At 43.9% G+C, this 27298-nt stretch overlaps 1 protein-coding gene across 1 annotated transcript in view; it reads right to left on the minus strand.

The window, feature by feature from the left end:
- Positions 1–26389, minus strand: part of CAPN2 (calpain 2) — a 35487-nt gene extending 9098 nt beyond the window's left edge. The window contains exons 1-12 of the mRNA XM_081000170.1: positions 25897–26389; positions 21234–21303; positions 15742–15860; positions 14766–14899; positions 14185–14353; positions 7645–7728; positions 5146–5231; positions 4706–4780; positions 3767–3927; positions 2405–2574; positions 1618–1629; positions 852–1063 (exon numbers count right to left, since the gene is read on the minus strand). Coding sequence (XP_080856296.1) covers positions 852–1063; positions 1618–1629; positions 2405–2574; positions 3767–3927; positions 4706–4780; positions 5146–5231; positions 7645–7728; positions 14185–14353; positions 14766–14899; positions 15742–15860; positions 21234–21303; positions 25897–26133 — 1529 coding nt within the window. The 5' untranslated portion in view covers positions 26134–26389. The remainder of the gene's footprint in view (positions 1–851; positions 1064–1617; positions 1630–2404; positions 2575–3766; positions 3928–4705; positions 4781–5145; positions 5232–7644; positions 7729–14184; positions 14354–14765; positions 14900–15741; positions 15861–21233; positions 21304–25896) is intronic.
- Positions 26390–27298: the final 909 nt, after the last annotated feature.

Below are 27298 nucleotides of genomic sequence, written 5' to 3' on the forward strand. Positions count from 1 at the left end.
GTTTAACATTATTCAGGAGTAATTATATACCACTCAAAATAATTATGGGTGGTTTATAGAAAACCCTCACTAATTTCCTGTAATGGCAGATAAAAAATTAGGATGTCTCAACAGTCCTTGAAACCTGACTGGTTAGGCCCCATGGAACGAAGGATTAAGTATACCCTACTAGGTTGGGACGCGGGTGGCGCTGTGGGTTAAACCACACAACCTAAACCACACTGCCGATCAGAAGGTCGGCAGTTCAAATCCCTGCAATGGGGTGAGCTCCCGTTGCTCGGTCCCTGCTCCTGCCAACCTAGCAGTTCGAAAGCACATCAAAGTGCAAGTAGATAAATAGGTACCTGCGGGAAGGTAAACCGCATTTCTGTGCGCTGCTCTGGTTCTCCAGAAGCGGCTTAGTCATGCTGGCCACATGACCCGGAAGCTGTACGCCGGCTCCCTCGGCCAATAAAGTGAGATGAGCGCCGCAACCCCAGAGTCGGTCACGACTGGACCTAATGGTCAGGGGTCCCTTTACCTTACTAGGTTGTTCAAGTCCTTTGGTCCAGCCTTTCCCAATCTGGTGCTCTCCAGATGTTGTGGGACTACAACTCCCATTAACCATTGGCCATGCTGGCTGGGATTGACAGGCGTTGTAGTCCAAAACACCTGGGGAGTACCAATCTGGGGGGAAAACACCATCACACAACAGCCCTCTTTCCTTTTAACTTTCACCAGATAGACTGTCGAATTGAATGTGATGCACAACATGATCCTGAAGCAATATGGTTCCTCCAGTGCTTTGAGATTCATAAAACCATTCAGGATAGGGAGAAACAAAGAAAAATAGAGTAGAGGCAGTGACATACTGTGAATCTGCATTCTTTTCTGAGAAGACTCGGAGGCAGAAATCCCCGTTCTTGTTGGGTTCAAAAGTGGATGGCACAATGATGTACTCTCCTGGGGGAAGCTTGAACCGATTTAACACCTCTCGGAGGTTGATGAATGTGTTTGATCGTTCTCTCGCTCGGTTCGTTAGAAAGTAGTTTTTGCTCAGGTGGACATTTGTTTGGCCGGAAGACTTCATTGGAGAAAACAAAAAAAGCAACGGTATTATTCCAGTTCAGAATGTAACAAATACATTGAAGCATAGAAAATGAGTTCTATTGGCTTGAAAAGAACCTTCAGCTCAGCCAGAAAGAGGTGTCCCTCAGAACATCTGCCACAGATCAAAAGCTGAAACAGCCACGTGGGTGGAGCAGGGATGGTAGTGGGAGGGGTAAATTGAGAGCAAACCATACAACTGGAACCAGACATCAGAATTGAGATAAAGTTGAGATGAGGTATCACAGAAGGATTAAAAGGTGCTGGAGGAAAATTTGCATTTTAAGGGCTTTAGAGTCCAGGGAAAGAAAAGCAGACCTTTGGCAAATAAAGTCAACACATGGCTGTAAAATTCTATGTGCTTACATCGCCCATGGTGAAAGACAAAACTTGCATGTTAAACAACATACATTTCTGGAAGTTTAAACATCTGGTTTAAAATAGTTCTTTAAATGCTGATTGGAAGTTCCCCATCCTCAGGACATTCTTAGACCAGGAACACACGTTCCATTGCACAGAAGTTGCACATACCTGTGGAGGTACCTGTGGGAAAGCAAGAAGAAGAAAAAGGTGTACATTAAATCAACAACACTCAACAATGCTTCATTTGCCACTTCTGCACAACTCCTTTAACTGGGAAAATCTTTGCCTGCTCTTGCCCTTGTAAATGTTGCAAGTATGTATTATTCTAGAATCTAGATCAGCCTTTCCCAACATCTGTGCCCTCCAGATGTTTTGGGCTCCAACTCCCATCATCCCTGACCAGTGACTATGCAACAGGCGCTGATGAGAGAGTTTTAGTCCAAAACATCTGGAAGGTAACAGGTTGGAGAATGTTGGCCCAGGTATTATCATTCAACAAGACAACCCATTTTTCTATTAGTAGTCTTCAACATCTATGACCTTCCTAAAGGGCTGCAGTAGACCAGATAATGTTTGTCTGTTTTTGACTGTGGGGCTGATTCATGCATGAATGTTAATCGCTTGATGCCTTTCTGCCAAGGGTGTGATCCATCTCCACCGAAAAAGCATTTCGAATCGGATGGTGTGCATGTTTTAGCTGCCATGTCTATGATGGCTAATGCAGAAATGCAAACTGTCACTTGATGCTACACACAAATAAGTGACGAAAGTGCATTTGGTGAACCATTTTTTAATGGTAAAGGGAGATTTGCGTTTTGTCAATAAGCCACCATCAATCGATGGATTATGCAACCCATGCACTATGCATTTCTGAACATGTCAGCTTTGACCCTGAAAAGTAATGACTCCCTCTCAGTTTGCAAAGAAGAAAGGAAAGCGGCAACAAGGAGCTTGCCTCATAGATGGCAAATCCAATGGTGTGCATATCCTCCCCCATCTTCCGCTGCTTCCGACGGTGTTTCTGAATCAGGCCAACAAGGAAGGTGCAGCCTCTCTCGGGGTCATCGGGATCTTCATCTTCTTGCTCAAGTTTGATCAAATATTGCGGATTCATCCAGAATGTATCTGATGAAAGAAGGGAGGTTACTTGAAACCATATTCCGCTTACAGCGACTCAGCTTGTGCTGATGGCACAAAGCCGTCTTCCTGGTTTGGGAAGATACAGCCCCTTCCACTTCAGATTTCCACGCTCATTTTAAGGATGTTAAACATGTAGTTCTTTAAAGAAGCTTCAGAATTATTTTCACATGGGGTGCAGCTGCTTGTAGCTCCTTTTTTTAATCTCTGCATTCCAGTAAAGGTCAGGTTCCAGAATCGGTGGACCATTTTTGACAGTATGTGACAGGCCTATTTTCCCACAAAGGTCAGTGGTATCAAAACTCCTGGTAGTTGATATTGCAGACTGAACAGGAGGCATTGTGCAGAGACCTCACTTACTTTGGCCAAACAGACTTTGACTAAACTGAAGAGGATGTTTTGCAAAGTAAAGCTTGTAGATCCACAGACTTTGTAGGCCTTTCCAGGTGATTTTTGAAAAAATTACCATGCCATGCAGCTTTCATATAAATTTTCTTTCGAATAGGATCTTAAACATTGAGATCCAGGATTATTCCCTCCCCGCCAATCAAGCTGTTTTCACCATGCCAACTCACTATGCTCAATAAATCTGCCTTCTACCACTGCAACCTCCGCTGCTCTCTGGGGAAACAAAGCTTTCTGTTTTCCTTCATGACTCCTCACAACACAGATTCCACTTTCCACTGCCTCCCCTCTGCTGTTTATAGAGCAGTTGCTGTGGCTTGGGTGTGCTGCTCATCCCTGGGCCAAGACCAAGCTGAAATCCAGACACATATAAAAACTGTTCTGAAAATGCTTCTTAAAAACAGAATGAATTTTCCATAAGGCTCACCATTGCCATCTAGTGTCACATTGTATACTGCACTTAAAACACACTTAAAACGTTTTATTTGCAGCTGTATAGCTGAGTCCCAAGAGGGCAGTGGTGATGGTGGGGGTTCAGAAGCTTTGTGGGTACCCGAGTGAACATGTGCCTAAACACTGAAGTCTTGGTGTAGAAGGGCTCTATATAATTTTGTTTGGATGTTGTTAGGAAATTCCAGAAAAAAACTACAACTGGTGTGGACTACAACTCCCATCAGCCCTGACTATTGGCTGTGCTGGTTGTAAGTGATAGGAACTGGAGTACAACATCTGGATGGCACCAGGCTGGCTACTTCTATGCCAAAGAGTGACTTACCAGGGTAATTTCTGCATCCGCCAGCGGTGGATCCTCTCCTCCAGTTCCCATCCAACAAATTCAGGCTCCACTTCTTGAACTTGTCACTGGCCAGTGTATCTGGAGTCAAGTTGCAGATCTCAAGGCGGGAGTAATGCCTCAGGAAATCACTAAACGACATCCTATGGGATAGTGCCAGGGGGGAAAAAATACCTACTAAGAAAAGACGATCCTAATATGCTTCTTCCCATCAGTTTTATTATAGGATTAGAGGATGGCTCAGCTGGTAAGAGTGTGAGACTCTTAATCTCAGGGTTGTGAGTTCGAGTTCCACCTTGGGCAAAAAGTTCCTGCACTGCAGCAGACTAGACTAGATAAGCCTCATGGTCCCTTCCAACTCTACGATTCTATCAAATCAATTGCCCCCAGAACAATCTCTGGGCAACATGATGGCAAGCTCCATTGGCAAGCTGCAACATTAGTTGGCTATTATGCCTTTAGGATAAGAAATGTTTTTTTTAAAAAAGATCACCCACTTGAAATCTTTCTCCTACAGACCATTTACTCAAGTTAGAAAAACTCTGTATTTTCCACCAGCCATCCAGGTGTTTTAGGTATTATTATTCATTTTTATTATAAGAGAAACAAAACTAAATATAGCAAAGCAAAGACAATGTTTTGGGTGTTCTATACTGGGTCTGTGTGTATTCCAATCAGAACTGGTTCCAGAGATCCATTTACAATTTGATGGCTGCAAGTATGTCAGCTTTCTGTATACTAGAATAGTATTCATAATGTCTTCCCCTCCATTTGGAAAGTTAGGGAAGGGCTGTAGTTCAATCGCTGGCATCTCCAGGTGGGGCAGGGGCATCCTGGACAGCTGTTGTCAGTCAGTTGGTGGAGACAATATTGAGTGAGATGAGCTCCATGTAAAGCTGCTTCATTATGTTTCAACCTTACCAAAATTCTCCATCTTCATGTCTCTGCGTGAGCCTCTCTCTTACTTTAGGATCAACTCCGTTCCAGCTTGGACAGCTAAAAACATAAAGCCAGTTTAATGTCCATCTTTAGAGCAGCAGGTGGCCTCTCCAGAATTCCTCGCCCCCCCCCAACCACCGCTAACGCTTGCTGGGACAGATGCAGCAGCATTTAAAGCAAGAAAAGCATAACTTACATGCAGTGGGAATACACTTAACTGAAGCAGGGAAAGATTCCCAAAAGGCTCATTAAAGTGCTAGAAAATGCATCTGTGATCTAGGTCTTACAGTTGCCAGACTGCTTTCAAGAAGTCATTGCAGTGACTCCGCTTTATAGAGTTTGGCAACCTGTAATGTGAAACTTTACGCCCAAATGTGGTTTATTGGAAATGCACAGCTCTGGCCTCCAGGCTTGAAACTCACTTGTCGTTCCATTTTCCAGTCCATTCTACTTCCCCCCAGGGGTTCCGGATTCTGATCAATTTCTGCAGGCTGCCTCGGAAATTCACCTGGCAGGATTAGAAAAATGTTAAGTTCACTATCAGACGGGAACTGGGGAAAGAAATCAGGTGCTCTCCATTTTCTTTATGCCGAGAAACCAGCTGCTTATATTGAATAAGCCTGCACTGTTGCCAGGTTGTTATTGTTTGTTAAATGTCTTTTGCATCAAGACTTGTTATTTCCTGTGGAATATGGGGTGTTTTTTTTTTTGTCCGACCAATAGTCACATCATGCAAAAAAAAAGCAGCAATGGTTTTCCCAAACTCTTCCATGTTATTCTCTGGCCTTCTTGCCTTCGCCTTCAGCATTGACTTCTGAACTCCCAATGAAACTGCAGCAACAGCAATGTAAGCGACTCGCTGTACAATCTTGTGTGAACTTACTCAAACCTAAGTGGCACTCAGGTCAGTGGGGTTTGCTTCCAGGTATGTGGGAGTAAGCCCCATTGAATTCAACAATTACGTTTGTGTAGACATGTACAGGATTGCACGGTTAGCTGCCCTTCATACTTCCTCTTCCACAATGGCAGGGGAGCTGCTTCCTCGGGGCATAATCTCATTTGCTTGGCGGATGTGGGAATATTCCAATTGGAATATTGTGTAGGTCTTTTTCACCCAATGGGCTGTATGAAGTGGGGCAACACAGAAAATCTAATATACTATGTATGGGAATGTCCATTATATGAATCCAAAGAAATATGACATGATAGGTAAGGTAAATGATAAAAAATGTGAGCCGTGGTGGAAGGGAGGGGCACGTTAACCCTTTTGCCCCCCCATGGCCCTGATCTTAAGCAGCCCCCTCCACATTGGCTATTTTGATTGGAACTGGCACTAATGGGAGCCTTCTTCCCAGTGGAAATACTAAGTGTGTGTGTCTGATTCCCAAAGCCCCCCTGTGTGTCATGGATCCACTCTGGCTTCCTCACCCCCCCCACTACCTATTTTTAATTAATTTTTTAAAAAACAGCTCTGTAGTGTCAGACTGCATAACACACATTGCATCAAATTTGCCTTAATAGAGCGTAGCTCACAGCACTGCTATGAGGATGAATTGGGTGGGGAACAGATTGCAAAGACCTATGCATCATATGCACTATGGCAGCAGTTGTTGGAATAGCAGTTATCAAGGGCAGCCACAGTGCTTGGCTAGTGGCCTGGAATAAAAGAAGCCCCTTGGAACATCCTGGAGAGGCTTCAGAGGCAGAATTCAGTTCCCTTCTTAATCGGAGCAGCATATTCCCCCTGACTGTTGATACTGGGAAATACTGAAGCCAAAGCATCCAAGGCCAGCTGCAATCAGAAGTCTGCCAACTGCTCATTATCATGCCCGCCCTTTGTACAGCCTGCCAGGGAGTCAGCTTTAGACAACATTTTAATCAGAAGGGCAGGGATGCTTCCAGCATAATCACTCTGGATGTCTTCCAAAGATCAATGAAGTTATTAGCGAGAGAGAGAGAGGGCTGAGATTATTATATATTATCTCCCTTTCCCCTTTCTCATTCTACCATACCTGCTATCCATCATAAATTTAACCCTTTCCAAACTGTGATCTGTCTTTTACAGCAGGCCATTGAGCTGGCAGAGAGAGGTGGTGAACAATGAATTTCAGTGCTTGGATCTGCACCACTTTGCTTTGGGGTAAGTGCAGGTGATGACATGGGGTGCTCCTAGCTGGTGGGGCAACAGTTAATTGCACTAGAAGCCTCCAGGGTAACACGAGTGCAGGAGCTGTCTAAAAGCCCTTTGCAAAAGTGCTTTTTGAAGCAGTCCTGCATGTCTCCTCTAAGTGGGCAGGGCTGGGGAAGAGCAGGCACCTCTCCCACCTCAGTTTAAAGGATAAGCATAGTGCTGCTTCAAAGAGTGCTTTTGCAATGAACTTTAACAGCTGCTCAGATTATGTGCAGATTAAATCCTGCTGCTTTGGTTGCCTAATCCTGTTCCCTTCTGCAGGATTAAACCGTCTCCTTCCACCTACCAGTGATATCAGCTGGTGGATGAGTGTGGTTTGGGTGAAATGGCCTCATGGACCAAACTGGACCTCTTGGTGGGCATGGACTGAAGATTCCCCATCTTGGCTATAAGATGTACCCTGTGATGGAGCCAGGGGGAAACACAGTTCCCCACTATGCTTGTGTGCACCTCGTATGTTATGTGATTTCCTGGAAAAACGAAACTTAAGCACATTGTGGGTTCACTAACTGGCAACATGTGATACAGCTCACAGTAAATATTTATTAGTATTTCAAGAGGTCTAATAAGGCAAAATTTGGCTGGTGGGAGACTTCATAGCCACAAGAGGGCAGTACATTCAAACATTTCACAGATAATATCTCAGATGCCTAGGAAATAATACTGGCCCAAAATGATATTATATCCTTAGCGCACTACATTTTGCCATTTCCCAAGATGGAGAGCTTACCTCTTCTGCACCTGTAACGGAGTATGCATGCCCTTTGACCAGCTTCTGTGTGGTGACAGCCTCCGTCTCAGCAGCGCTTGTGATCTGCAAACACACACGGAAATATCACTGCTCCTGTGGTGACACAATCCCTCACTGAAGCACCAGTGCCATGCTGAATGCTACAGCGGCAATTGCTCCTGCAGGGGGCTTGACAGCTCCATGAGCTCCTCTCGTTTTTCCCTTCATACTCTGCACCCTGGTCTTTGACAAGAGGAATTGGCGAATACGAACCAGCACTGCCCCATGCCCTAAATTGTTGACTTCTGCTTGTGTCAGCTGAGGTGCTGGGGCTTGCCAGATTTCTCACTGCCTCTGAGAAACAATTGATTGCATTCTCACTCTATGAAGACTCTCTTCCATCTCGTATAAACAGTATTATTGTATGCATCTTTGGCTCTCAGGCCTATTTACAGTTCAAACCTTAAGAATGGGCAACCTGACAAAACAACGCAGTTTTGAATGCAATTTCTTTAAAAAATTGCTCTCCTAGTTGCATACATGTTTAATGCAAATTTCTTAATATACACATTTTTTTCAGGCAATTTCCACCTTCTGTATGCTACTTTTCACTAGTATATGCATTTGTACGCAGCTTCTCCTTACACACACATATCTTTGCCCATATTTTGTGCTGCATCACAGCCTTTGGAGAAGTGTGGATTTTTAAGGCTAGATGTGTTTTCATGTATTGTTCTTCTGGGAAGTGCAAATTAAAGTCAGTTCACTCTGCTACAGTTAGGATTTAGATATCACAGAGAATGAATCAGGGCATCAGAGCCTGGGGGACTTGGGGGGGGGGATGCAGTTTTGTCCTCAGATGGAAGAAGTTTTCTTGTGAAGGCTGAGATTGAGAAGCCAGCAGAGGCAGGAATTTCTGGGAACTATAAGGTTGTATTACTTAATTTTTGACTTGGCTGTTTGCCCTGCTATGTGCTACTATGAAAGTGAATTCTAAACAACTTGCCCCTCCTTCTCTGAAAAATAACAAAAATAGCATCCCCACATCCCAGGGAGCTACTTGCAGCCTGTTACCATACTGATAATACTTAGCCTTTGCTGTGTGTCTTCCAAATATATTTTATCTATTAAAGATTTGCATTCTTGGCCTTGAGTTCCTGTCCTTGGGTCTTATTACACTGTCTTTTTATTTTATCTTGAAACCAAGGGATTATAGTCAAGCCCCCTTAAGCCTCCGGCAGAAGCTCCTTCCTGGAGTGATAGCCTTTTGTTTACAGAAATACTGTTTACGTTATCAAGCCTCTGCCCACCTGAATACTTATCCAAACTGGCCCTTTTCCAACAAGGCTTTCTCAATTCTGAGCCTGGAATGTATGCAACCTCTAGGATCGGTTTCTGCAGCTGTAAGACAAAGGGGGCTTTGCACCACTCATGTCTGGCCATCTGCTATCTGATGCTTTGGTTTGCAGATCTGAAAGAACTCGATCTGCCACAATCCAGAAATTTTGAATCCAGAGTGGTGTGAGGGATAGAATGCCGGGGGTGGAAAACACTGGACCCCATTATGTTTGTTTAAAAAAGGGCTATCTAAGGCAGGAGTCAGCAACCTTTTTCAGCCGTGGGCCAGTCCACCGCCCCTCAGACTATGTGGTGGGCCGGATTTTTTTTTTGGGGGGGGGGAAATGGACGAATTCCTATGCCCCACACATAACCCAGAGATGCATTTTAAATAAAAGCACACATTCTACTCATGTAAAAACACCAGGCAGGTCCCACAAATAACCCGGAGATGCATTTTAAATAAAAGGACACATTCTAAACACGCTGATTCCCGGACTGTCGTGTGCCAGATTGAGAAGGCGACTGGGCCGCATCCGGCCCCCAGGCCTTAGGTTGCCTACCCCTGACCTAAGGTATCTAACTGTTGCAGATGCAACAGGGATAATGCTTCTCTGTAACCTATGTTTTTCATTGTCCTATATTGAAAGATTTCTGGCAGAAGGTAACTGAAACTATCAACAGAACCGTACAGAACAACCTTACATTTACGAAGCAAAATATCCTCTTGAATTATATGCCCAGCACATGGAACCTTACAAAAGGACAATATGAGTGGACTCTCTGTGCCCTTACCACAGCAAAAAGTTTATACTGATGAATTAAAAAAATAATAATGCCGCTCCCTACTATGATTGGATTGAAGACCTATACAAACTCGCAACCTATGAACAACTTGCATATAAATGCAGACTTGCCATGGACAAATTTGATGATATTTTGAATCCATTCTTACAAATACAGTGGTGCCTCGCAAGACGAAATTAATTCGTTCCGCGAGTTTTGTCGTCTTGCGATTTTTTTCGTCTTGTGAAGCACGGTGTCGGGAAAGTTTTGGAAAAGCTTCAAAAATCACCAAAGTCTTTAAAAACCTCAAAAAAGGCTACCACACAGCGTTCTATGAGTTGCTCCTCGAAGTCAAGTCGCAACTGTATTAACGGTGTTAAGAAAAAGGAAACAAACTTGCAAGACGTTTCCGTCTTGCGAAGCAAGCCCATAGGGAACATCGTCTTGCGAAGCAGCTCAAAAAACAAAAAACCCTTTCGTTTTGCGAGTTTTTTGTCTTGCGAGGCATTCGTCTTGCGAGGTACCACTGTACTGTAATAGGTTAAGATCCGGTGAAGTACAATAACAACTTTGTAAAGTATAAAGTTTCGGGGTCCCCCCTCCCCCCTTTACTTTCCCTTCTACACGGGTGCTGTTTCTCTTTTTCTCTCTTTTATTTACGTCTCACCATGTTTAGTGCACATATAATTTTGTACTTTTCAACTTTCAATAAAGATGTCTGGGGCGGAAAAAAAGAAAGAATGCTGGGCGTGGGCTAGAGAAAACTAGTTGGTTTTGCAGCCAGGGTGAAATGACATGTGAAGGCAGATGCCCTGTGGTTTTTGAAAGATCGCCCCATAATCACTCACAGAAGGGCGAGCGATTTAAAGCACAAAGCAGATTTATGGGTAAGGAGGCGCAGATCCCTGCCCTGCCTGCCGCTCCCCACTCCACAGCCTGTGCCCCGTCATCAGGCTGTTTTCTTCAGGGCTTCAGTAATGGAAGCAAATGTGGCCATGAGGAAAAAGCTGCTGGGGCAGAGGAGCAACAGGAAGCAAAAGCAGGAAGAGGGTGGCAAGAGTTCAGCACTCCCCATACTTGCACTATAGATTCAATCCCTCACCCTCCACTTTTTTTTTTAAAAAAAAGATATTTATTAAAAGTTTAAGAATTACAGAAAAAAGAAAAAAAGGAAACCAACAAAAAAATAATAATTGACAAAACATACATTACAATACATAAAAGGAAAAGCATAAAAAACAATACAATACAGCAAAAAAACACACAATAACATTAAAACACACATCCAATGTTCCATATCTTTATCTTTCATTTACTTGTTTCATCGACCTCCTCACACCTCCCTTTCTGTATTCTAATTTAATTAATTGTTTCAGCAAATTCTTTCCATCTTTCTCAATTTTTGTTATATAATTTATCTTAACGATCTAACCTTTTAATTAACTCAACAAATCCTTTCCATCTTTCACTATATTCTGTCATTCAATTTACCTTAATTTATTTAACCTTATCTTACCGTAAAAAAACCCCTTAAAACTTAAAACTTAATACTTATTTGTACATAACTCCTTATATCATTTCTACTAAAGCCAAATAGTTTCATTCCAACATTTTTCCTAATACTCATTAATTTTACACTAATTCTCAAAATAATTTTTTTAAAAAAACTTTCTTCCAATCTTCATCCAACGTCTCTTCTTCCTGGTCTCGGGTTTTGTCAGTCCTTCTTGTCCATTCCATCTAGTCCATCAACCTGGTGATCTTATGTCCGAGGCTCTTAAGTCTTTTCCATGTCCCTTCTGCAGATCTTCTTCTTGTTTATACCTGCACTTTACTTTGTCTTTTGTTGATCTTTTTCTTAATTTCTTTCCTTTCTCATTGGGGGGTAGGTCTCGGGAGGACTCCAATCCAAAAATATCTCCATCTCCCCTCAGCAAATCAACCCAATCCCCACAGCCCCATTCCCCACAGTCAACACTGTAATCCAGGAAGTATTTAAAAGCATGTTTCAAAGTCCTTCCAAAATTAAGAACCCTCACAACTCCAGACCCCCCCTGGTCCATTCCAGATTCAAACTTCAAGAACAGCGGCTTATGCTCCTGCAAGGCCTCGGATCTCTCCATTTGTGTTACTTGAGATTCAACAGCAACCTCCTCCATTATCTTCTGCACTTGCGCTTGCCCTGTCAAAACAAGTTCCTGGGCTGGTTCCTGAATGGTTTCTATATGAGTATTCGCCGTTTGTCCAAAGTTTTTAACTGCAACAGTCATCAAATCCATCTTCTCATGCATCTGCTCCAGCAAAGCGCTTGTCTTGCAAAAAGCAAGCACCAAAACTTCTTCTAAACACATTTTTATTCAAGGTCAGAGTCTGGTCTCACGATCCTAATCTTACAGCTGTGAAATCCCCAGATCGACTCCAGCAACAAATTAACAAGCTTGTCTAGAGGAGACAATTTCTATTTGTATCCATCTTTTGAAAGCAGGACCAACAAAAGAAAATTACTTTCATTTTTCAAATATTTTGTTTCTTTTGAATGCAAGAGGCAACATTGGAGTCAATTTGTTTCTCTTTTTTTACTATCTGTCAAAAGACGTTCCATTCACAGTCGATGAACTTCCCCATAAATTTCTGTCTCTGACACCCTGTTCCCAGGTTTGAGACGGTGGAAATTTATCTTTCTTTACTCTCTCTCCTGCAGGCTTAAACAGTCAAAAATTCCCCCCCTTTTCTCCTGCTTCCAAGAGGGGTTTTGGTGGTAATAACTGAAGGAAATTTAGACCTTTATATACGACTTTCCAGACTTTAGCTTCCAAAGTTTTTGCTTCAATCTATTTACAAAACCGGGAGGCGGACTTCCTGTTTAGAGCCTTCCCGCTTCAGTGCCAAATTAAAATGTTTCTTAATCCAATTTTCCGTTCTACTCACGGGTACTTATTTAGAGTCCAATTGTCCACAGGAGAAAGTCAGCGCTCTCCGGCAACAGCTGTGCGGCTTCACTCCGTAAAAGTAGCGGTTGATTCAAAACACCGCGCCACTCACCCCACGTCGTTTCGGATCCCTGAAAAAGGGTTTCCCTGCGAGTAGGGGAGGCGCTCCTGGTGTCAGCCGAATCCCACGTTCCTAGGCTTCCTCCGCCTGGGATTTTTAGAGGGTCTCCGCCTTCGCCGCGGCGGCAAGACCCGATTTTCACGGAGCGGGTTCCTCTCAGTCAGAGGAACTCCGCCATTGCCGATGGCGCTAACCCGGAAGTCCCCCTCACCCTCCACTTTAAAGGTTATTGAGAAGACAGATCAGATCCAAAAAAAGCTCACCAGATGATTGAAGGCTAGCTATCATCTCTCAGCCTAACTTACTTCATTAGGGGCAGGGTGGAGCATCCCAAAATGTAGGTGATGATTATGGTTCCTTGGCATTATCCCTTAAGTTATTATTGCATGTGGGAGTTCTGATTCACATTCACAGCTCTCTCGCCTGCAAATGCTTCTTCATTCATTACAATGCTGGAAACAACTTATAGGGATGCATGTTCAGAGTTAATAACTGCACTGAAGTGAGTGAGGAAACCTAATTCCACAGGAGAGCAATGTACATGCAACATAACATGCCTCAGTGATGAGGAATCACTGGCTTCTAGATGTTGCTGGACTACAACTCCCATCATCCCTGACCATTATCTATGCTTGCCATGACTGACGGGAGCTGGAGTCCAACAACATCTGGAGGGAGGGGCAGGTTCCCCATCCCTGGTGTACACGGAACTTGGAATCAGATATGTTGTCTGCAGCTACATGGTGGAGGTCTCCAAAGAGACCCTTCTTTTCTTAGAGTCACACATTTGGGGATTTATTTCAGACAGGGAAATTAAAGCTGTGTGCAGGTATATTCTTAAAAAGGATAGCCAGAGCAGTCTTATTTATTTTTTATTCTTTTAAAAAGAAATCTGATTTAGAAGCGTCTAATGAAGTGGAACCCTAGTCCATGAAAGCTTGTGCCCTACTAGAATTTGTTAGCATTTCAGATGCCACAAGACCCTTTGTGTACTGAGGCAGGACTCTCGGGACCCAGCAAAGAATTGCTCAAATGCAACTATGAGGTGAAAATACACCCAGCCACTGAAGAGCAGCAACAGCTGCCTTTGCGCTGCTCAGCTGTTGCAAAGGGATGTTAACATACACAATGGAAGAGGTAAGGAGAATTCTTCTTTTGGGGCCCTTTTTTGCCCTAAAGTCTCATTCAAATTAACACCAGCCATTCTTATAGGAGGGGAAGGGCTCAGGATTTTCCAGTCCCTGTGCACTACCTGGAGGTTTGGAATTCTGTATTACCTCACAGTCCCCTAACTAAAGCAACCTTCCAGTTGCTGCATGCACAAAAGAACGTGGGACAGCTGGAAAGAAAACAACACTAACTCACATCAATAGAGCATCCCAGGAGAGAGCCCTTCTGAAGAGCCTTCTGGATGATTTTGAACAGGTTCGGCGGTGGCTTTTGCAGCTCGTACCACTCTGCAATTCCTCCAGTGAAGTCCTCAAAGCCCTCAGTGGTGCTTCCTCCAGAGAGAGCCTCATACGATCCATTCACCCTGTGTAAGAGGCAAACATGACATTTCAACTTTCTTTTCTCGGCCTTTGAAATTAAAGTGTAGCATAGCTAAAGCCTCACAATCAGGTGTCTGCACTACTACTTCTTTTTCATTCACAAAGAGCCCAAGGTCAACTTGGGATACATCAAGATGTTTGACACACAGATCTGACCATGTACCTTAGCTACATGTATATTAAATAACTACACTATTAATCCATATGGACTAGGGCCCCTGATGCTACAAAGAGGAATGATCCCTTCCTAATGCAAACCATTATGACTCCATGAAGTGAAAGGTGTGTCAAGAGAAGGTTTGGCCTGAGCAGAGTCCCAAGGGTCACGCAGAGGGGCTTGGAGTGCTCAGCCCCTGGGTCTGAGATTCCCCACCTCTGATGCTGTGCTTTACTTACTTGGCGTAAGCCTTCTCCAGCAGAGCGCTCCAGAACTCACTCCTTTGGGCTGAATGAACAAAGAGGAGCTCTCCATCTTTGGTAGGTAGCTTGTCATCAACAACAACATCCACCCACTCTCCATACTGCCAGAACTGAAAACAAATAATCATCATCACCACAATGTGTTAGAAGGCATGCTCTTGACCACAGCTGAAAACAGCTTGGGACCAGGTTAGCTGAAGGAGCTTCTCCCCTTACATAATGGTCGAGACTTCAAGATAAGTTTCAGCAACGCTTCTCTGGGTGCCCTCAGTGAGGAAAGGGACTTCTTGGTGATGGCAGCTAAGTTATGGGATGCCCTCTGCAGAGCGTACTGCCTGGTGCCAGCTCGCTTCACCAAACATTTCACTTAAGTTTTGAGAAAGAGCTTTTTGAAGCTCTAAAAGCTTGCCACCTTATCTGCAGTGTAAGAGTAGGTTAAGTATCTTCTAACAAAATATATAACCAATACCAGCCCCTTTCCTCAACCTGGTGCATTCCAGATCTTGTTGGACTATAACTCCCATCATCCATGATCACTGGCCAAGTTTGCTGGGGAGTCAGACCCCAACATTAACCTGAGGGCACCAGGCTGAGGAAGGGTGACTGATACCACTATTCATCCCAGAAAAATCCCTATAGCTCAGGTGTACAAAAAGGTACTTGTATCAGGAGAGCATTACCTCCAGACAAGCATGCAGCTTTAAAGTTGTTTTAGGCAAAAGAATCAATCACTGCCTTGAGCAACATCCAAAGGGTAATTGTACAATGTGCACATTCTTCCGGGAGGGGTGGATCAGGTCGGTTCACACCTGATTCTGCAGAAACCAAATTCCTGAAGCTTCCCTACTCTCCATTGCATGCATACCAGGGTATCAGTTGATCTGGCAAATACAGTGCTAATAAAGCAGCGTAACCCTTCCAGGGAAAAGGCAGAAATCAGTATCTGTGGTACCTGGAAGTGGAATATTCCTGCATATCGGTCTTTGAAGCTTTGATCGCTGGGCACAACTCTAGCCAAAACTTCTTCATTCAATGTGAGAGAAGCAATGGCTGCCAGGAGCCAACAGTCTCCTGTGAAAGCAAAACAAAAGTATTTCCCATTAGTCTCCATGCTCTTAAATAAATAAAGAGGGGTGGGGGGAGAAGAAGAAGTAAGGCACTTTAAGTCCTATTGTTCTTACCAGGAGAGATTAACATAAGAGCAGGACAGAGTACTGTACTTCTATACTCTAATTATGGCGGGGGGGGGGGAGCCTGTATTGTGCTGCTGTGGTAATGTGAGGAGGGCAATTTTTAATTACCTGCTCCCCTTAAAATCAACTGGGGAGTTGATCTGCAACAGCTCCAGCTGTCAAGTTGCACCACCAACAGAGACATGGGCATGGTCTTGGAAGACACAGCCGAAGTGTGTTCTTTCCCTGTGCTGTCCTATCCTGCTCAAAACTACATCTCATTCTAGCAATTCCGCTGGCACATCTTTGGTGGTGTTGCGCCAGCATATCTGGGGTGTTCCATTAGGGTATCTGCCATGGCAGTAGGTAATCTGCCATTCTGCCATCCCATTCTGCCCTGCAAGTCACCTAATGAGACCTGCGGGTATAAGGCAGTATGCAAATTTTAATAATAATAATAATAATAATAATCCACAAAAAGTGGGCTGAATTACACCCAGTGATATTTGGCATAGAATAGTTGGGAAGCCTTCCTTAAAAAAATGGGAACAGTAATAAGCTTTTCCCAAGACGGATGAATACAGAATTACCAGCATGTTTGGACTTTCACATGTTTTTAAAAAGCTGATTTCAGTCTCTGCAGAATCTTGCTTTGAGAATTCTGGATTAATCTGATCCGTCTAAATGATATTAACAAACAAGGTCCTCCCCAACATGTGTGGAAATTCACTGATGCCCTTCTGTTCCAGCAGACTTTTCCATCTTTCATAGTTTTGCCACCTGTGAGTCAGAGAAGCTCTGTAGACTGGCTCTGCCTTCCAGAATCGGATGGTTAGCTGCTAACCAGTGCTGCTGGATGAGAGCCAATGTACACTCGCCTCCTCACCTTTGGTGCCTCCAGCAGCACTGCAGTTTACCAAACACACAAACAAAACACAAATTACTGAATAAAGAAGTCAATGGCGGGGAGGGGGGAAATAACTTCAGCATTTTCAAACTGAATAAACAGAACTCTACTGTCAAGATCAACTGTCTGTGATGACTGTTCAATGCTAATGAACTCCACTGGTGCATCAAAACACCTTGAGATCTCTTATCATCCAAAGGCTAGACAGGTCCTAAGAATCTGAAGTAGCAGCTCACAAGAAAATTCCAACGTTTGTCCACCATTACCAAGAAGCAAGTACGAAAAGTAAGGATGGCCAATAGACTCCCTGGACACCAATGCTGAGCAGTAACTAAATAGCAAAGTATCAGTTAAACTCACATAGCAGAGGTACTGCACCTATGTCCATAGTAGTACGCATTGCCATGAGCCAATAAAGATCTTGGTTTTGCAACTGTAGAGTCGCTGTGCTTGCATCATGCACTCCTTCTCTTTAGTAACTGCTCATCAACAGTGATGCTTGGCAAATAAAAAGGTAAAGGTAAAGTACCCCTGGATGGTTAAGTCTAGTCAAAGGCGACTATGGGGTTGCGGCGCTCATCTCACTTTCAGGCCAAGGGAGCTGGCATTTGTCCATAGACAGCTTTGCGGGTCATGTGGCCAGCATGACTAAACTGCTTCTGGCACAATGTAACACCGTGACAAAAGCCAGAACACATGGAAATGCCGTTTACCTTCCTGCCACAGCAGTACCTATTTATCTACTTGCACTGGCGTTCTTTCAAACTGCTAGGCTGGCAGGAGCTGGGACAGAGCAATGGGAGCTCACTCCGTTGCGGGGATTCAAACCGTCAACCTTCCGATCAGCAAGCCCAAGAGACTCAGTGGTTTAGACCACAGCGCCACCCATGTCCCTGCTTGGGCAAGTACTTAGCAACAGACATACAGAAAATGACAATTACAAAAACAGGCTGGGATCCTTTGAACAAAGAGGTGCCTCTCATGGAAACCCAAGATAGTTACCCAGAAAGAGTTGCAACTTCTATTTAAGGCTCATTCTTGTGGCATTTTTGGATTCCCCGTAATACTACATGGTGGGAAAGTGCTTCATTTTTAACAAAGCTGATTTGAATCCCAAACAAGAGGTGAACCAGACATACCAGAAACCAGAATGAACTGATAGATACAGATCTGAACCAAATCTTGTGGAAAGTGCTTTAATTAGCGCACAGATTCTGACAAGTGTGTCCCCCTATATAAGCTATTGTATCTTCTTAAAAAAGTTGATGGTTTTGCCTCTGTTCTCCTGCATGCTGCTTTGGCACAAGAATTTCCTTCCCTTCTATAGTGGTTTCACTTACTGTGAGATTTCCAGAAGAGAATCTTCTGGTTATGGTAAAAAAAAAGTAGATACATGAGAAATGGGCAGTAGAAGATGCACTTGAAAAAGAATACATAATCAGTAGAAGCAATTGGGAAAGCTCAACTGCTTCAATCTGTGCACATATTAAACTGTTCCACCTCAAAGCCCACAGCAGGATAGGGTGAACATGAATATATGTATTGCAAGCAGTGATGATGGTGCTGTCAACAGCACCTCCCCCGCTGAAAATATTAGAACTGTACACCGCCCTAGTGAATAGAATGGGAGATCCTCACAGCACAACCACACAGTATTGTAGAAAAATGCATACATGAATTTTTACAATGTAAATGTGGTTGTAATTTCTGGGGAAGATATATCTGCTACTGAAATCAGAGGGGAAACACTAGCCTATTTATAGGTCATTGCTGTGATACTATAGCAACATCCTTTGAAAAAAAAAACCCATAAATATTGAGCATGCTTCCTCTATGCAAAAACCATTCTGCTAAAATGACTCACTGTGCGCAGCGAGCTTTGCAGTAATATGCAACTATGCAACAATACAAGATACACATAAACATAAAAAATACTAGAACCTGAGAAAACTCATCTAAAAATTCTTAAAAGTTTCATTAATTAATTCAAAGGAAGGGCTTTTTTAAACCCACAAAGCTTTATAAATTTTACAGTGCAGTAAGTTTGCTAGAGTCTGTAATGTTCAGTGGCCCGATTTCCACATCACATTAAGTCACAGTTAAAAACAAGCTATTGTTTTATGTGTAAGCAAACCACGCCGGTGTATGCTGCTGAAAACTTTTCACTCTGCTCCAGCTATGCCACTGGGTAACATGTCTGGCTTGTTGTGACATCCAAATCTGGACTCGTGAATCTTTTCCTGTGTATGGATGTCACGACAAACTGCACTTTCTTGCTTTTTGGCAGCACACATATAGCAGCAATGTGCATACTGCATACTCAGATTAAACCACACAGTTTGCTTCAAACTAAGGTTTAATGTTTGTTTTAAACTATGGTTTAATGTGATGTGCAAACCAGGCCATTATGCTACATTCTTCTTAGTTAAAACAAGCTTCATTTTTAGAAGGGGGAAAGGTATTCTAAGTGTTAAATGACTGATTGCTACACCTAACTTTCTCTCCATGTCACAATGCTGGTGTGCCTTCCATCAGCTTTGGCTGGTGGCCCAGCTACTGTGGGAATGTTCTAGGGTGCAGGAGAGGATATATTGACTAATTATATCCTTATCCAACTTGTGCTAACAAGTTCCCAAAATATCAGCAGAGTTTATAAACATTCCCCTTTAAGTTCGCAACGGTAACGTGTGCACAGGTTCGCTAGTACCTCTATAATAATTACTCTGGTAATTTCCCCTTTTGTTCCCTCTTAAAATACAAGACACGACACAGTCTTTATAAAAGTATAAAAGAGTTTACTCACGTTCTGTTCACACTATGATCCCAGAAGGCAGACAGCTTAAATAGGTTACATACATTTAGAATCTATCTTGTAGCAAGATAGTCCTTTCCTCCTCTCTTGGCTGAGAGCCAAGAGAGCATCTTTAGATGCTTCCTCATCGAAGGAAAATGGCAGAGAGAGAGAGATGGCTGCCTGCCCTGTGCTTTTATCATTTACCTGCACAGGTGAGGCCACACCCACCTCTGGTCACATGCGGAGGAAGTCCGTCCCCAGGAAGTTTACCTGCTTGCTGGACTGACATCCCTCCCCATGTTCTAACATGTACACTCTAGGAATGTTGTCATTGACTACTCCTGTGTTTACATCCCACAGCTACGTCCATATCTGGACAGGGGTAGCCTAACTACTGTTGTCTACGCTCTGGTAACCTCAAGGTTAGATTACTGCAATGTGTAGGGCTGCCTCTGAAGACGGTTCAGAAACTTCAGCTGGTGCAGAATTCAGTGGCCAGGTTGCTCACCGGAGCAAGATGGTTTGTGCATATTACACCGATCCTGGTCCGACTGCATTGGCTACCAGTTAGTTTCTGGGTCCAATTCAAAGTGCTGGTTTTGACCTATAAAGCCTTAAACAGCTCAGAATATGCCAACCAATGCCACAGTGTACACTACTTTGATAATGGAAGGTTAGAGGAATGTTGCAGACTGGTGAATGACAGTTTCTTCAAACACAAATCTGCTTAATCCCTGAAGTTTCTAAGTGGTGTACATAAAAATTACAAAAAGTGGATAAAATCAATTAAAGTTAATAATAATAGAGACAGAAAACTTCCTTAAAATGCTTGTTGGAATAGTAAGGTCTTGCTGCGACTACTTGAGGTGCGTGACAACATGAAATCCAGAACAAAGGTGCAGTATGGCTCTGCGTCCAAGAAAAATGCAACATTAAATAGGGTTTAATGTGTAGTTTGTGACACCGCAAGGGCAAAAAGAAAGGAAACCTTACAACAGAACATAGTAGTCTGCAGCTATGAAGTAAGGCCAACGTCATGGTTTTATTTGTCCCTGGATGCAGCCTGTTGAAATCAATGCATACCTGCCCTGAAGCACAAACAACATTCTTTTCTTGGAATGAAGTGCATTTTGCATGAAGGATGAAAAAAAGGAGTCTCTTATCTGGAAGTTAAAGTCAAATGCCACAAGCCAGCGTTATCTCATGGATATGGAGCGCACACAACACTTTGGAGGGAAAATGATTCAGGAAGAGGCAAAACTGTGGGAACTGAAGGGTGCTAAAATCAGAATTCTGATGCAATGATAAAAGAACCCAAGGTGGAGTAAGATGTGGTGGTAGTGATCTTTGTCTAATCACAAGATAAAGAGAAAATATGATGGTTTACATGGCTGAGAGGAAGCTATGCTTCCCTCCGAAAGGTGAAGAGAAAAATAGCCTGGTTTAGTTTGAGGCCGACATGATGAAAAGCAGGTTTATACATTCTTAAAATAAAGTAAATAGATCTAAAACAAGGTAGGCATCATGTTAAGAGTGCTTCAGCAGGAAGTTAAGCATGGTCTCCATCTTACCTAAAGCTCCTTGGCAGATATCAGTCCTGGTGGCACCTCCAACAATAAACTGAGGATTGGAACACAACTCCTGGCAAAGCAAGTAGTAAGAAGAAACATGTAAGAAAATAAATTTATTTAAAGTTACGGACATTCCAGGCTGATCTCCAATGGCAACCCTGGTATCTGTACATGCATGTCTGTGGAGTGTTGGGATTATGTTTCCCATCAGCTGCAATCCTGAACATGGTTAGGCTGGCTAAAGCTCTTTGAAGTCACTGGGGTCTAAGCAGACCAGCTATGTACATGACTATAATCCAAAGGAGGCACTAAGTCAGCAAAGGCTGTGCATAATGAAAAGCCAAAACCTCCAAAATATTTGTTCTAGGCAATGTTCTAACCACGTAATTCAAGGGATCCAAAAGGCATCCAAAAAGGAGTTCTTAGTGGCAATTTGTGCTATTACCCTAACCCAGGGTCTCCCAAACTTGGGTCTCTGTCAGTTTTGGACTACAACTCCCATCATCCCTAGCTAGCAGGACCAGTGGTCAGGGATGATGGAAACTGTAGTCCAAAAACAGCCGGAGTTTTGGGGGAAACCTGCCCTAACCCCTTTCTCTAGTTCAGAATTGTGGGCAACTTTTTGATGCACTCAGAGACAGAAACAGCACAGGAGATATTTCTTACTTTTTGATCTGGTAACTGCTGAGAGCCAAAGTGGGGCGAGTAAGCCCCACTGAACACAGTGGGACTTGCTTTGGAGTAAAAACCTATAGGGTTGCGCTGTGCTGATACTTTCTGTGGTTTCCCTCTCTACATGGACGTTAATGTATTCCTTACTTCTGGTTTCATATGACTGATGCTATTTTTCTGTCAATTTTGTTAACGGTTAAACTCAAGGAGATTTTCTTCTGGATTTACTAAGCTGAAATCTGAGATTCTCTGCCCTTATGCAAAGCATGCAGCCATGGAAACATCATCCTTGAATACACAGAGGCCTCCACTTTCCTCAGCTGACTTCTCCTTCTTCAAAGAGCATAATGCTAAGACTTATGGAGGTCTGGTTGGCTCGTACCCTCAAGGAAAAATATTTATTTTCATGTGTTCCTGGTGCTGCTTAAAAGCTGCTGGACATGTTGAGCAAGAAAATCCCCTCTATTCAAAAGAAAACCACATAGCCTCTGAAACACAGAGGGGTCTTTCTTCACAGTATGTTTTGGTACAGAGCCGTTTGCAACTATACACACCTTCACGAGATAACATCACCTAAAGCAGGGTTTCCCAAACTTGAGTCTCCAGCTGCTGTGAGACTACAACTCCCATCATCCCCTGTGGTCAGGGATGATGGGATTTGTACTCCAAAAACAGCTGGAGACCCAAGTTTGGGAAACCCTGATCTAAAGTGGCAGCTAATATCCATTTGTTCATACACACAGATGGGCATGTTTTCAAATTAGTGCTGAATGGTGTTCTCTGTTCCCCGCCCCTCAATTAGTGCTTCCACAGACCTTAGTCTTATTTAAAAATAAAAAAACCCTAGTCTTCCAAAAGGGAGGGGATGGAAACTGGTGTGTTGATATACTGATATACAGAGGATATATATATATACAGAGGATATATACCACTTCCAATTTTACCTACTTCATCCATAGACAAGTTAAATATGGTGATGGGGAGTAGCACACCCCTGCAACGTCACTAGGCCTGCCCCAATAGAAGATGACCTGAGAAAAAACACTCTCAGTGTAAAAAGGTGTTGTGCCAAGAATGCGCTTGAGAAGTACATTCTTGGCACGAAACAGATTGTAACTGTTCCAGCAGAATGTACTTTAGACTGACAAGTAGTGTGGAGCAGGGATGAAACAGTGATGTCATGTGTACAGCACCCCCCAAAAAAGAGCCTGAATGCACATCATCACGCAGTGTGTACGCGCCACATATTACAAGCAAAATTTGCTCTTTCAGCATTGTAAATAAAGCATGCAAGCATGTAAATAATTGCGCATTCAAATTGGACTCTGAAAAGTACAGGTACTAGATGGATAGAAGGCAGATGCATCAATAAATGCATCTATGGAAGTGAGTGGCTGCCAAGATAAGAAAAGGACAGGCAAGGAAATGAAGGGTGGAGAGGTGACTTAAACACAGAGTTCAAAGCCATCAAACCCAGCCTCTTGCTGCAAATCCACTCATGCAGCATCCCTGATCAGTGGACATCCAGCTACTGCTTACAAACTTTTAAAGAAGGACTATCCACCACCTTTTGAAGCCTAGTATATGGCCTAATATAAAAGGAAAGCAGGAGGAAATGAAACAACAGGTGAGGGCACACCATCTATTGTCCCTCCTGAAAACATAAAACAGGAATATTTCACAATGTAGGGGTAGGGTGTGGTGCACAGGGTGGGTACAGTGAATGCATAGGACTGCTGAATGAGCATAAGAACGTAAGAAGAGCCTGCTGGATCAGGCCAAAGGCACATCAAGGATAGCATCCTGTTCCCACAGTAGCCAACCAGATGCCTGCAAGAAACCTGCAAGCAGGAAATGAACACAAAAGTACTCTCCCCCTGCAGTTTCCAGCTTCCATTCAGAAGCATTGCTAGCCATCACGGCTAGTTGACAATGTAAAACTACTTTGCGAGGTTACTGCTAAATGAGAATCCAGGATTTGCGTACACTTGGGCATATTCACCAAAAGCAGCCTCCCCAGTCAGTGGCTGTCTCTGCTTCAGCCATAACATTTAGAAGACCTCATCACAATGATCAATCCCATGGGTAGGCAAACTAAGGCCCGGATCCAGCCCAATAGCCTTCTAAATCCGTCCCGCGGACGGTCTAGGAATCAGCGTGTTTTTACATGAGTAGAATGTGTGCTTTTAATTAAAATGCACCTCTGGGTTATTTGTGGGGAGTAGGAATTCATTATTTCCCCCCCCCCAAAATATAGTCTGGCCCCCCACAAGGTCTGAGGGACAGTGGACCGGCCCCCTGCTGAAAAAGTTTGATGACCCCTATACTATGGATAATGACTGAATACAGGGATCCTATGGAGCTGCAGAGACTCTCAACATGAACGATGTGGCATCCCCATGGCAAGTGAAAGATGTATTTTGGCCTTATGAACAGGAGTATGATTATGAGTGTGGTTCATGAAGCATAGGGCAAAAAAGGTAAGCATAAAAGCATCCATGATTTGAGTAAAGATGGAACTTTGGCGTTCTAACTACCATTTATCCATTTCACCTCATTTCACCTGTGCCTTGGTATTTTCAGACTTGGCATACTTCCTAAATGCCTACAGCCTTCCTAGCCCACATGAGATAGAGGGCTCATGGCCTGCTTGGAGGTGTTGTTCCCATAGGCAACTGGTTGGTCACTGTAACCACAGGATGTTGGATTAGCTAGGCCCCTGGTCTGATCACACGAAACAAAGATAGTCAGTGAGCTTAAACAATCAAAACTAGATTTTTGAATCCTCCATATTAGTCTCTCAGAAATCCTCTTAATTACCACTGTGTTTGGATTGATGGGCGCTTCCTCTCACAGAATATGGGAACTTCTTTCCCTGTAGAAAGTGACAAGTGCATTTTGATATTGCCTCTGTGCCTTAATCACACTTGCTGCAGTGTGTAGATGAATCCCCATGAAAGAAAGTGGTACTTACTTCTGAGTAAACCGGCCTAGGATCCCACTAGCTTACAGGAAATTATATTGTATCTGGAGAAGTGTGCATGCACCCGAAAGCTTATACCCAGAAGAAACTTAGTTGGTCTCTAAGGTGCTACTGGACAATTTTTAAATTTTTTCCGACTGCGTCAGACCAACACGGCTACCTACCTGAATCAGGAAATTATATATTAGCTCTGTAACATCCTACGGAAACTAGTATTCCTATCAGGCATTAGTTTGTATAGAAGCAAATGGACATGCTGCCAATCTCAGTCCCACCCTACTCTGCCTCCCTATACAAAGGAAACATTTTTTCTAACTTACTCATAACTTCTGCTGCATACACAATAAGCACACCATCCTACTCTGCATCAACTCTAAACCACAATAATTACCACCTCCCATGCTCCCTACAACCAACCCAAATTAGAATCCCTACTTCTAGTATAAAAATACATTGAAATGAGAAGCACAAGCAAACCCTTTTGGCACCCTAACTGGATGCATACCAGATTGGCAAAAGGATGACTACGGGATTTGGAGTGATCCTGAGTATCAGAAGTTGATCTTTTCTTTTCCTCCCTTCCACTGTGATGGGCCACAGCCAAGAAAGCCAGATCCCGCACAATTCAGGCAGGGGTGGGCCGATTCCAAGAGTATATACAATGCAAGGGATCCCATAGGATCTTTAGTTTAGGAATCCAGGCCTTCTGAACAGAAAGTTCCACCCACAGTCCCAGTTGCTAGTTACACTCAAACTCCCAAAGAACTAAATTCAGGTTCAATTCCCCGCCCCTTTTCCACCTCTCTTATTCTCTCTCTCCCCAAACCGAATGGAGAATCCCGTTCTCAGAACCGCCTCGTAACTATTTCCCTCTTTAACTTAAGTCCTTGTTATGTACTGAGTTGAATAGGACCCAAAATGCAGCAGTCTGATTGGTCCTAGAGCAACACTTCGCCCCCATCCCACCAAGGGTCCCGCGTGAACACGCGAGCACGTCTGAACGCCTACCGTCGGCCTCTTCCACACGATGCCCCTCGTTTTGTAGGAGTTCGGCCCCAGCTCCTTGTAGCCCAGGGAAGAGGCGGCCGCGGGGAAGGAGGGGTCCTGGAAGAGCTTCCCCGCCTCGAGGCACTCGTCCCGCAGCGCATGGAAGTCCTGGTTGAGGTACTTCACGGCCTTGGCATTGGAGCCTAAGCCTCGGGCGACCTCCCTGTCTTTTGCTAATTTAGCTGCGAGACCAGACATGATGGCTGTTCCCTTTTGTTGCCGCCGCCGCCGCCGCCGCCAACTCCGGAGCTGGACATAAAAATGCGAATCTCCTCCACGCAAATGACGGCGGCGAAGCGGACTGCCGATGATTCATGCAACGAGAGGAAAACTCTCATCACTGCGCTCGGGGTGTGGCCGGGTCGGCCTTCGAGATCCAGGCGGTGCAAGCGGGCCTGTCGCCCACCAGTTCTCGCTCCAGCTCGGCCGAGGGACGCTGGAGGCGAAAGGGGCAGCATTTCCCGCGCTTTTTTATTACTATTGCAAAGAGAAGAGCAAATGTCCTGCCCGGGGGGGGGGGAGGGGACTGACGCCTTTCCACACATAAAGCTGTTTTGCCAAATTGTCACGCGCGCCGTTATAAGGGCACGCGCCTTATGAACTTTTAGCATTTCACCGATGAATATGGAAAGACTCTCACAGCAACCTTATTCTCACATTCTCCCCATCTCTTTGAGGCTGCGCGCGTCGCGGGGAAACGAGTGCCAAGCAAGCAAGCAACACCTCCCGCCCCGCAACTTCCCTCTACCTCTCTCTTACCCTAGCCAATTGCTGGATCCTTGCGAAAATTATTATGACTGAATAATTGCCTAGGAAATCCTGAAACCTGAAGCGTGCTTGCTTGACAGTTAGGTCCATTGGGGAGGCAAAGCAAGTAGTTCTGACTTCAACAGAGAGAGAAAGTTTGGAATGGAATTCTTCTCATTCCGAAGTTTTAACTGATGGGACCAAGTTTGCCCTTCAGGCGGAAATCCAGTTTCCCCCTTCTGCGTTCATACAGAAACATAATGTGCTGCCACTGGTCTTTAATTATTTATTTCCCCAGTATTTGGCATGCCAGTTTTCAGGACTGAGACCTCCCAAGACAACTCACAGAAACAAGACAATTCCACTGCGATTACAATTTAAAAAAACACAAACAATTTAAAAACTGTGTGTAGAAAACCTTCCCCATTCCACTCTCTATTTCTTTGTTAGTTTATCTTAACACTGCAAACCTATCAGAAGTAAATCCCACTAAGTTCAATGGGACTAAGTTCAATGGGACTTACTCCCACTATGTGGCAAGTGCACACAAGAGCCTCATAACACCTCCAGAGGGCTATTGAGGTCAACATGGCACTGGATATTTACTGGATAATGC

This window comes from Podarcis pityusensis, assembly GCF_964106645.2.
Source record: "Podarcis pityusensis genome assembly, chromosome: 3".
NCBI classification, from domain to species: domain Eukaryota; kingdom Metazoa; phylum Chordata; class Lepidosauria; order Squamata; family Lacertidae; genus Podarcis; species Podarcis pityusensis.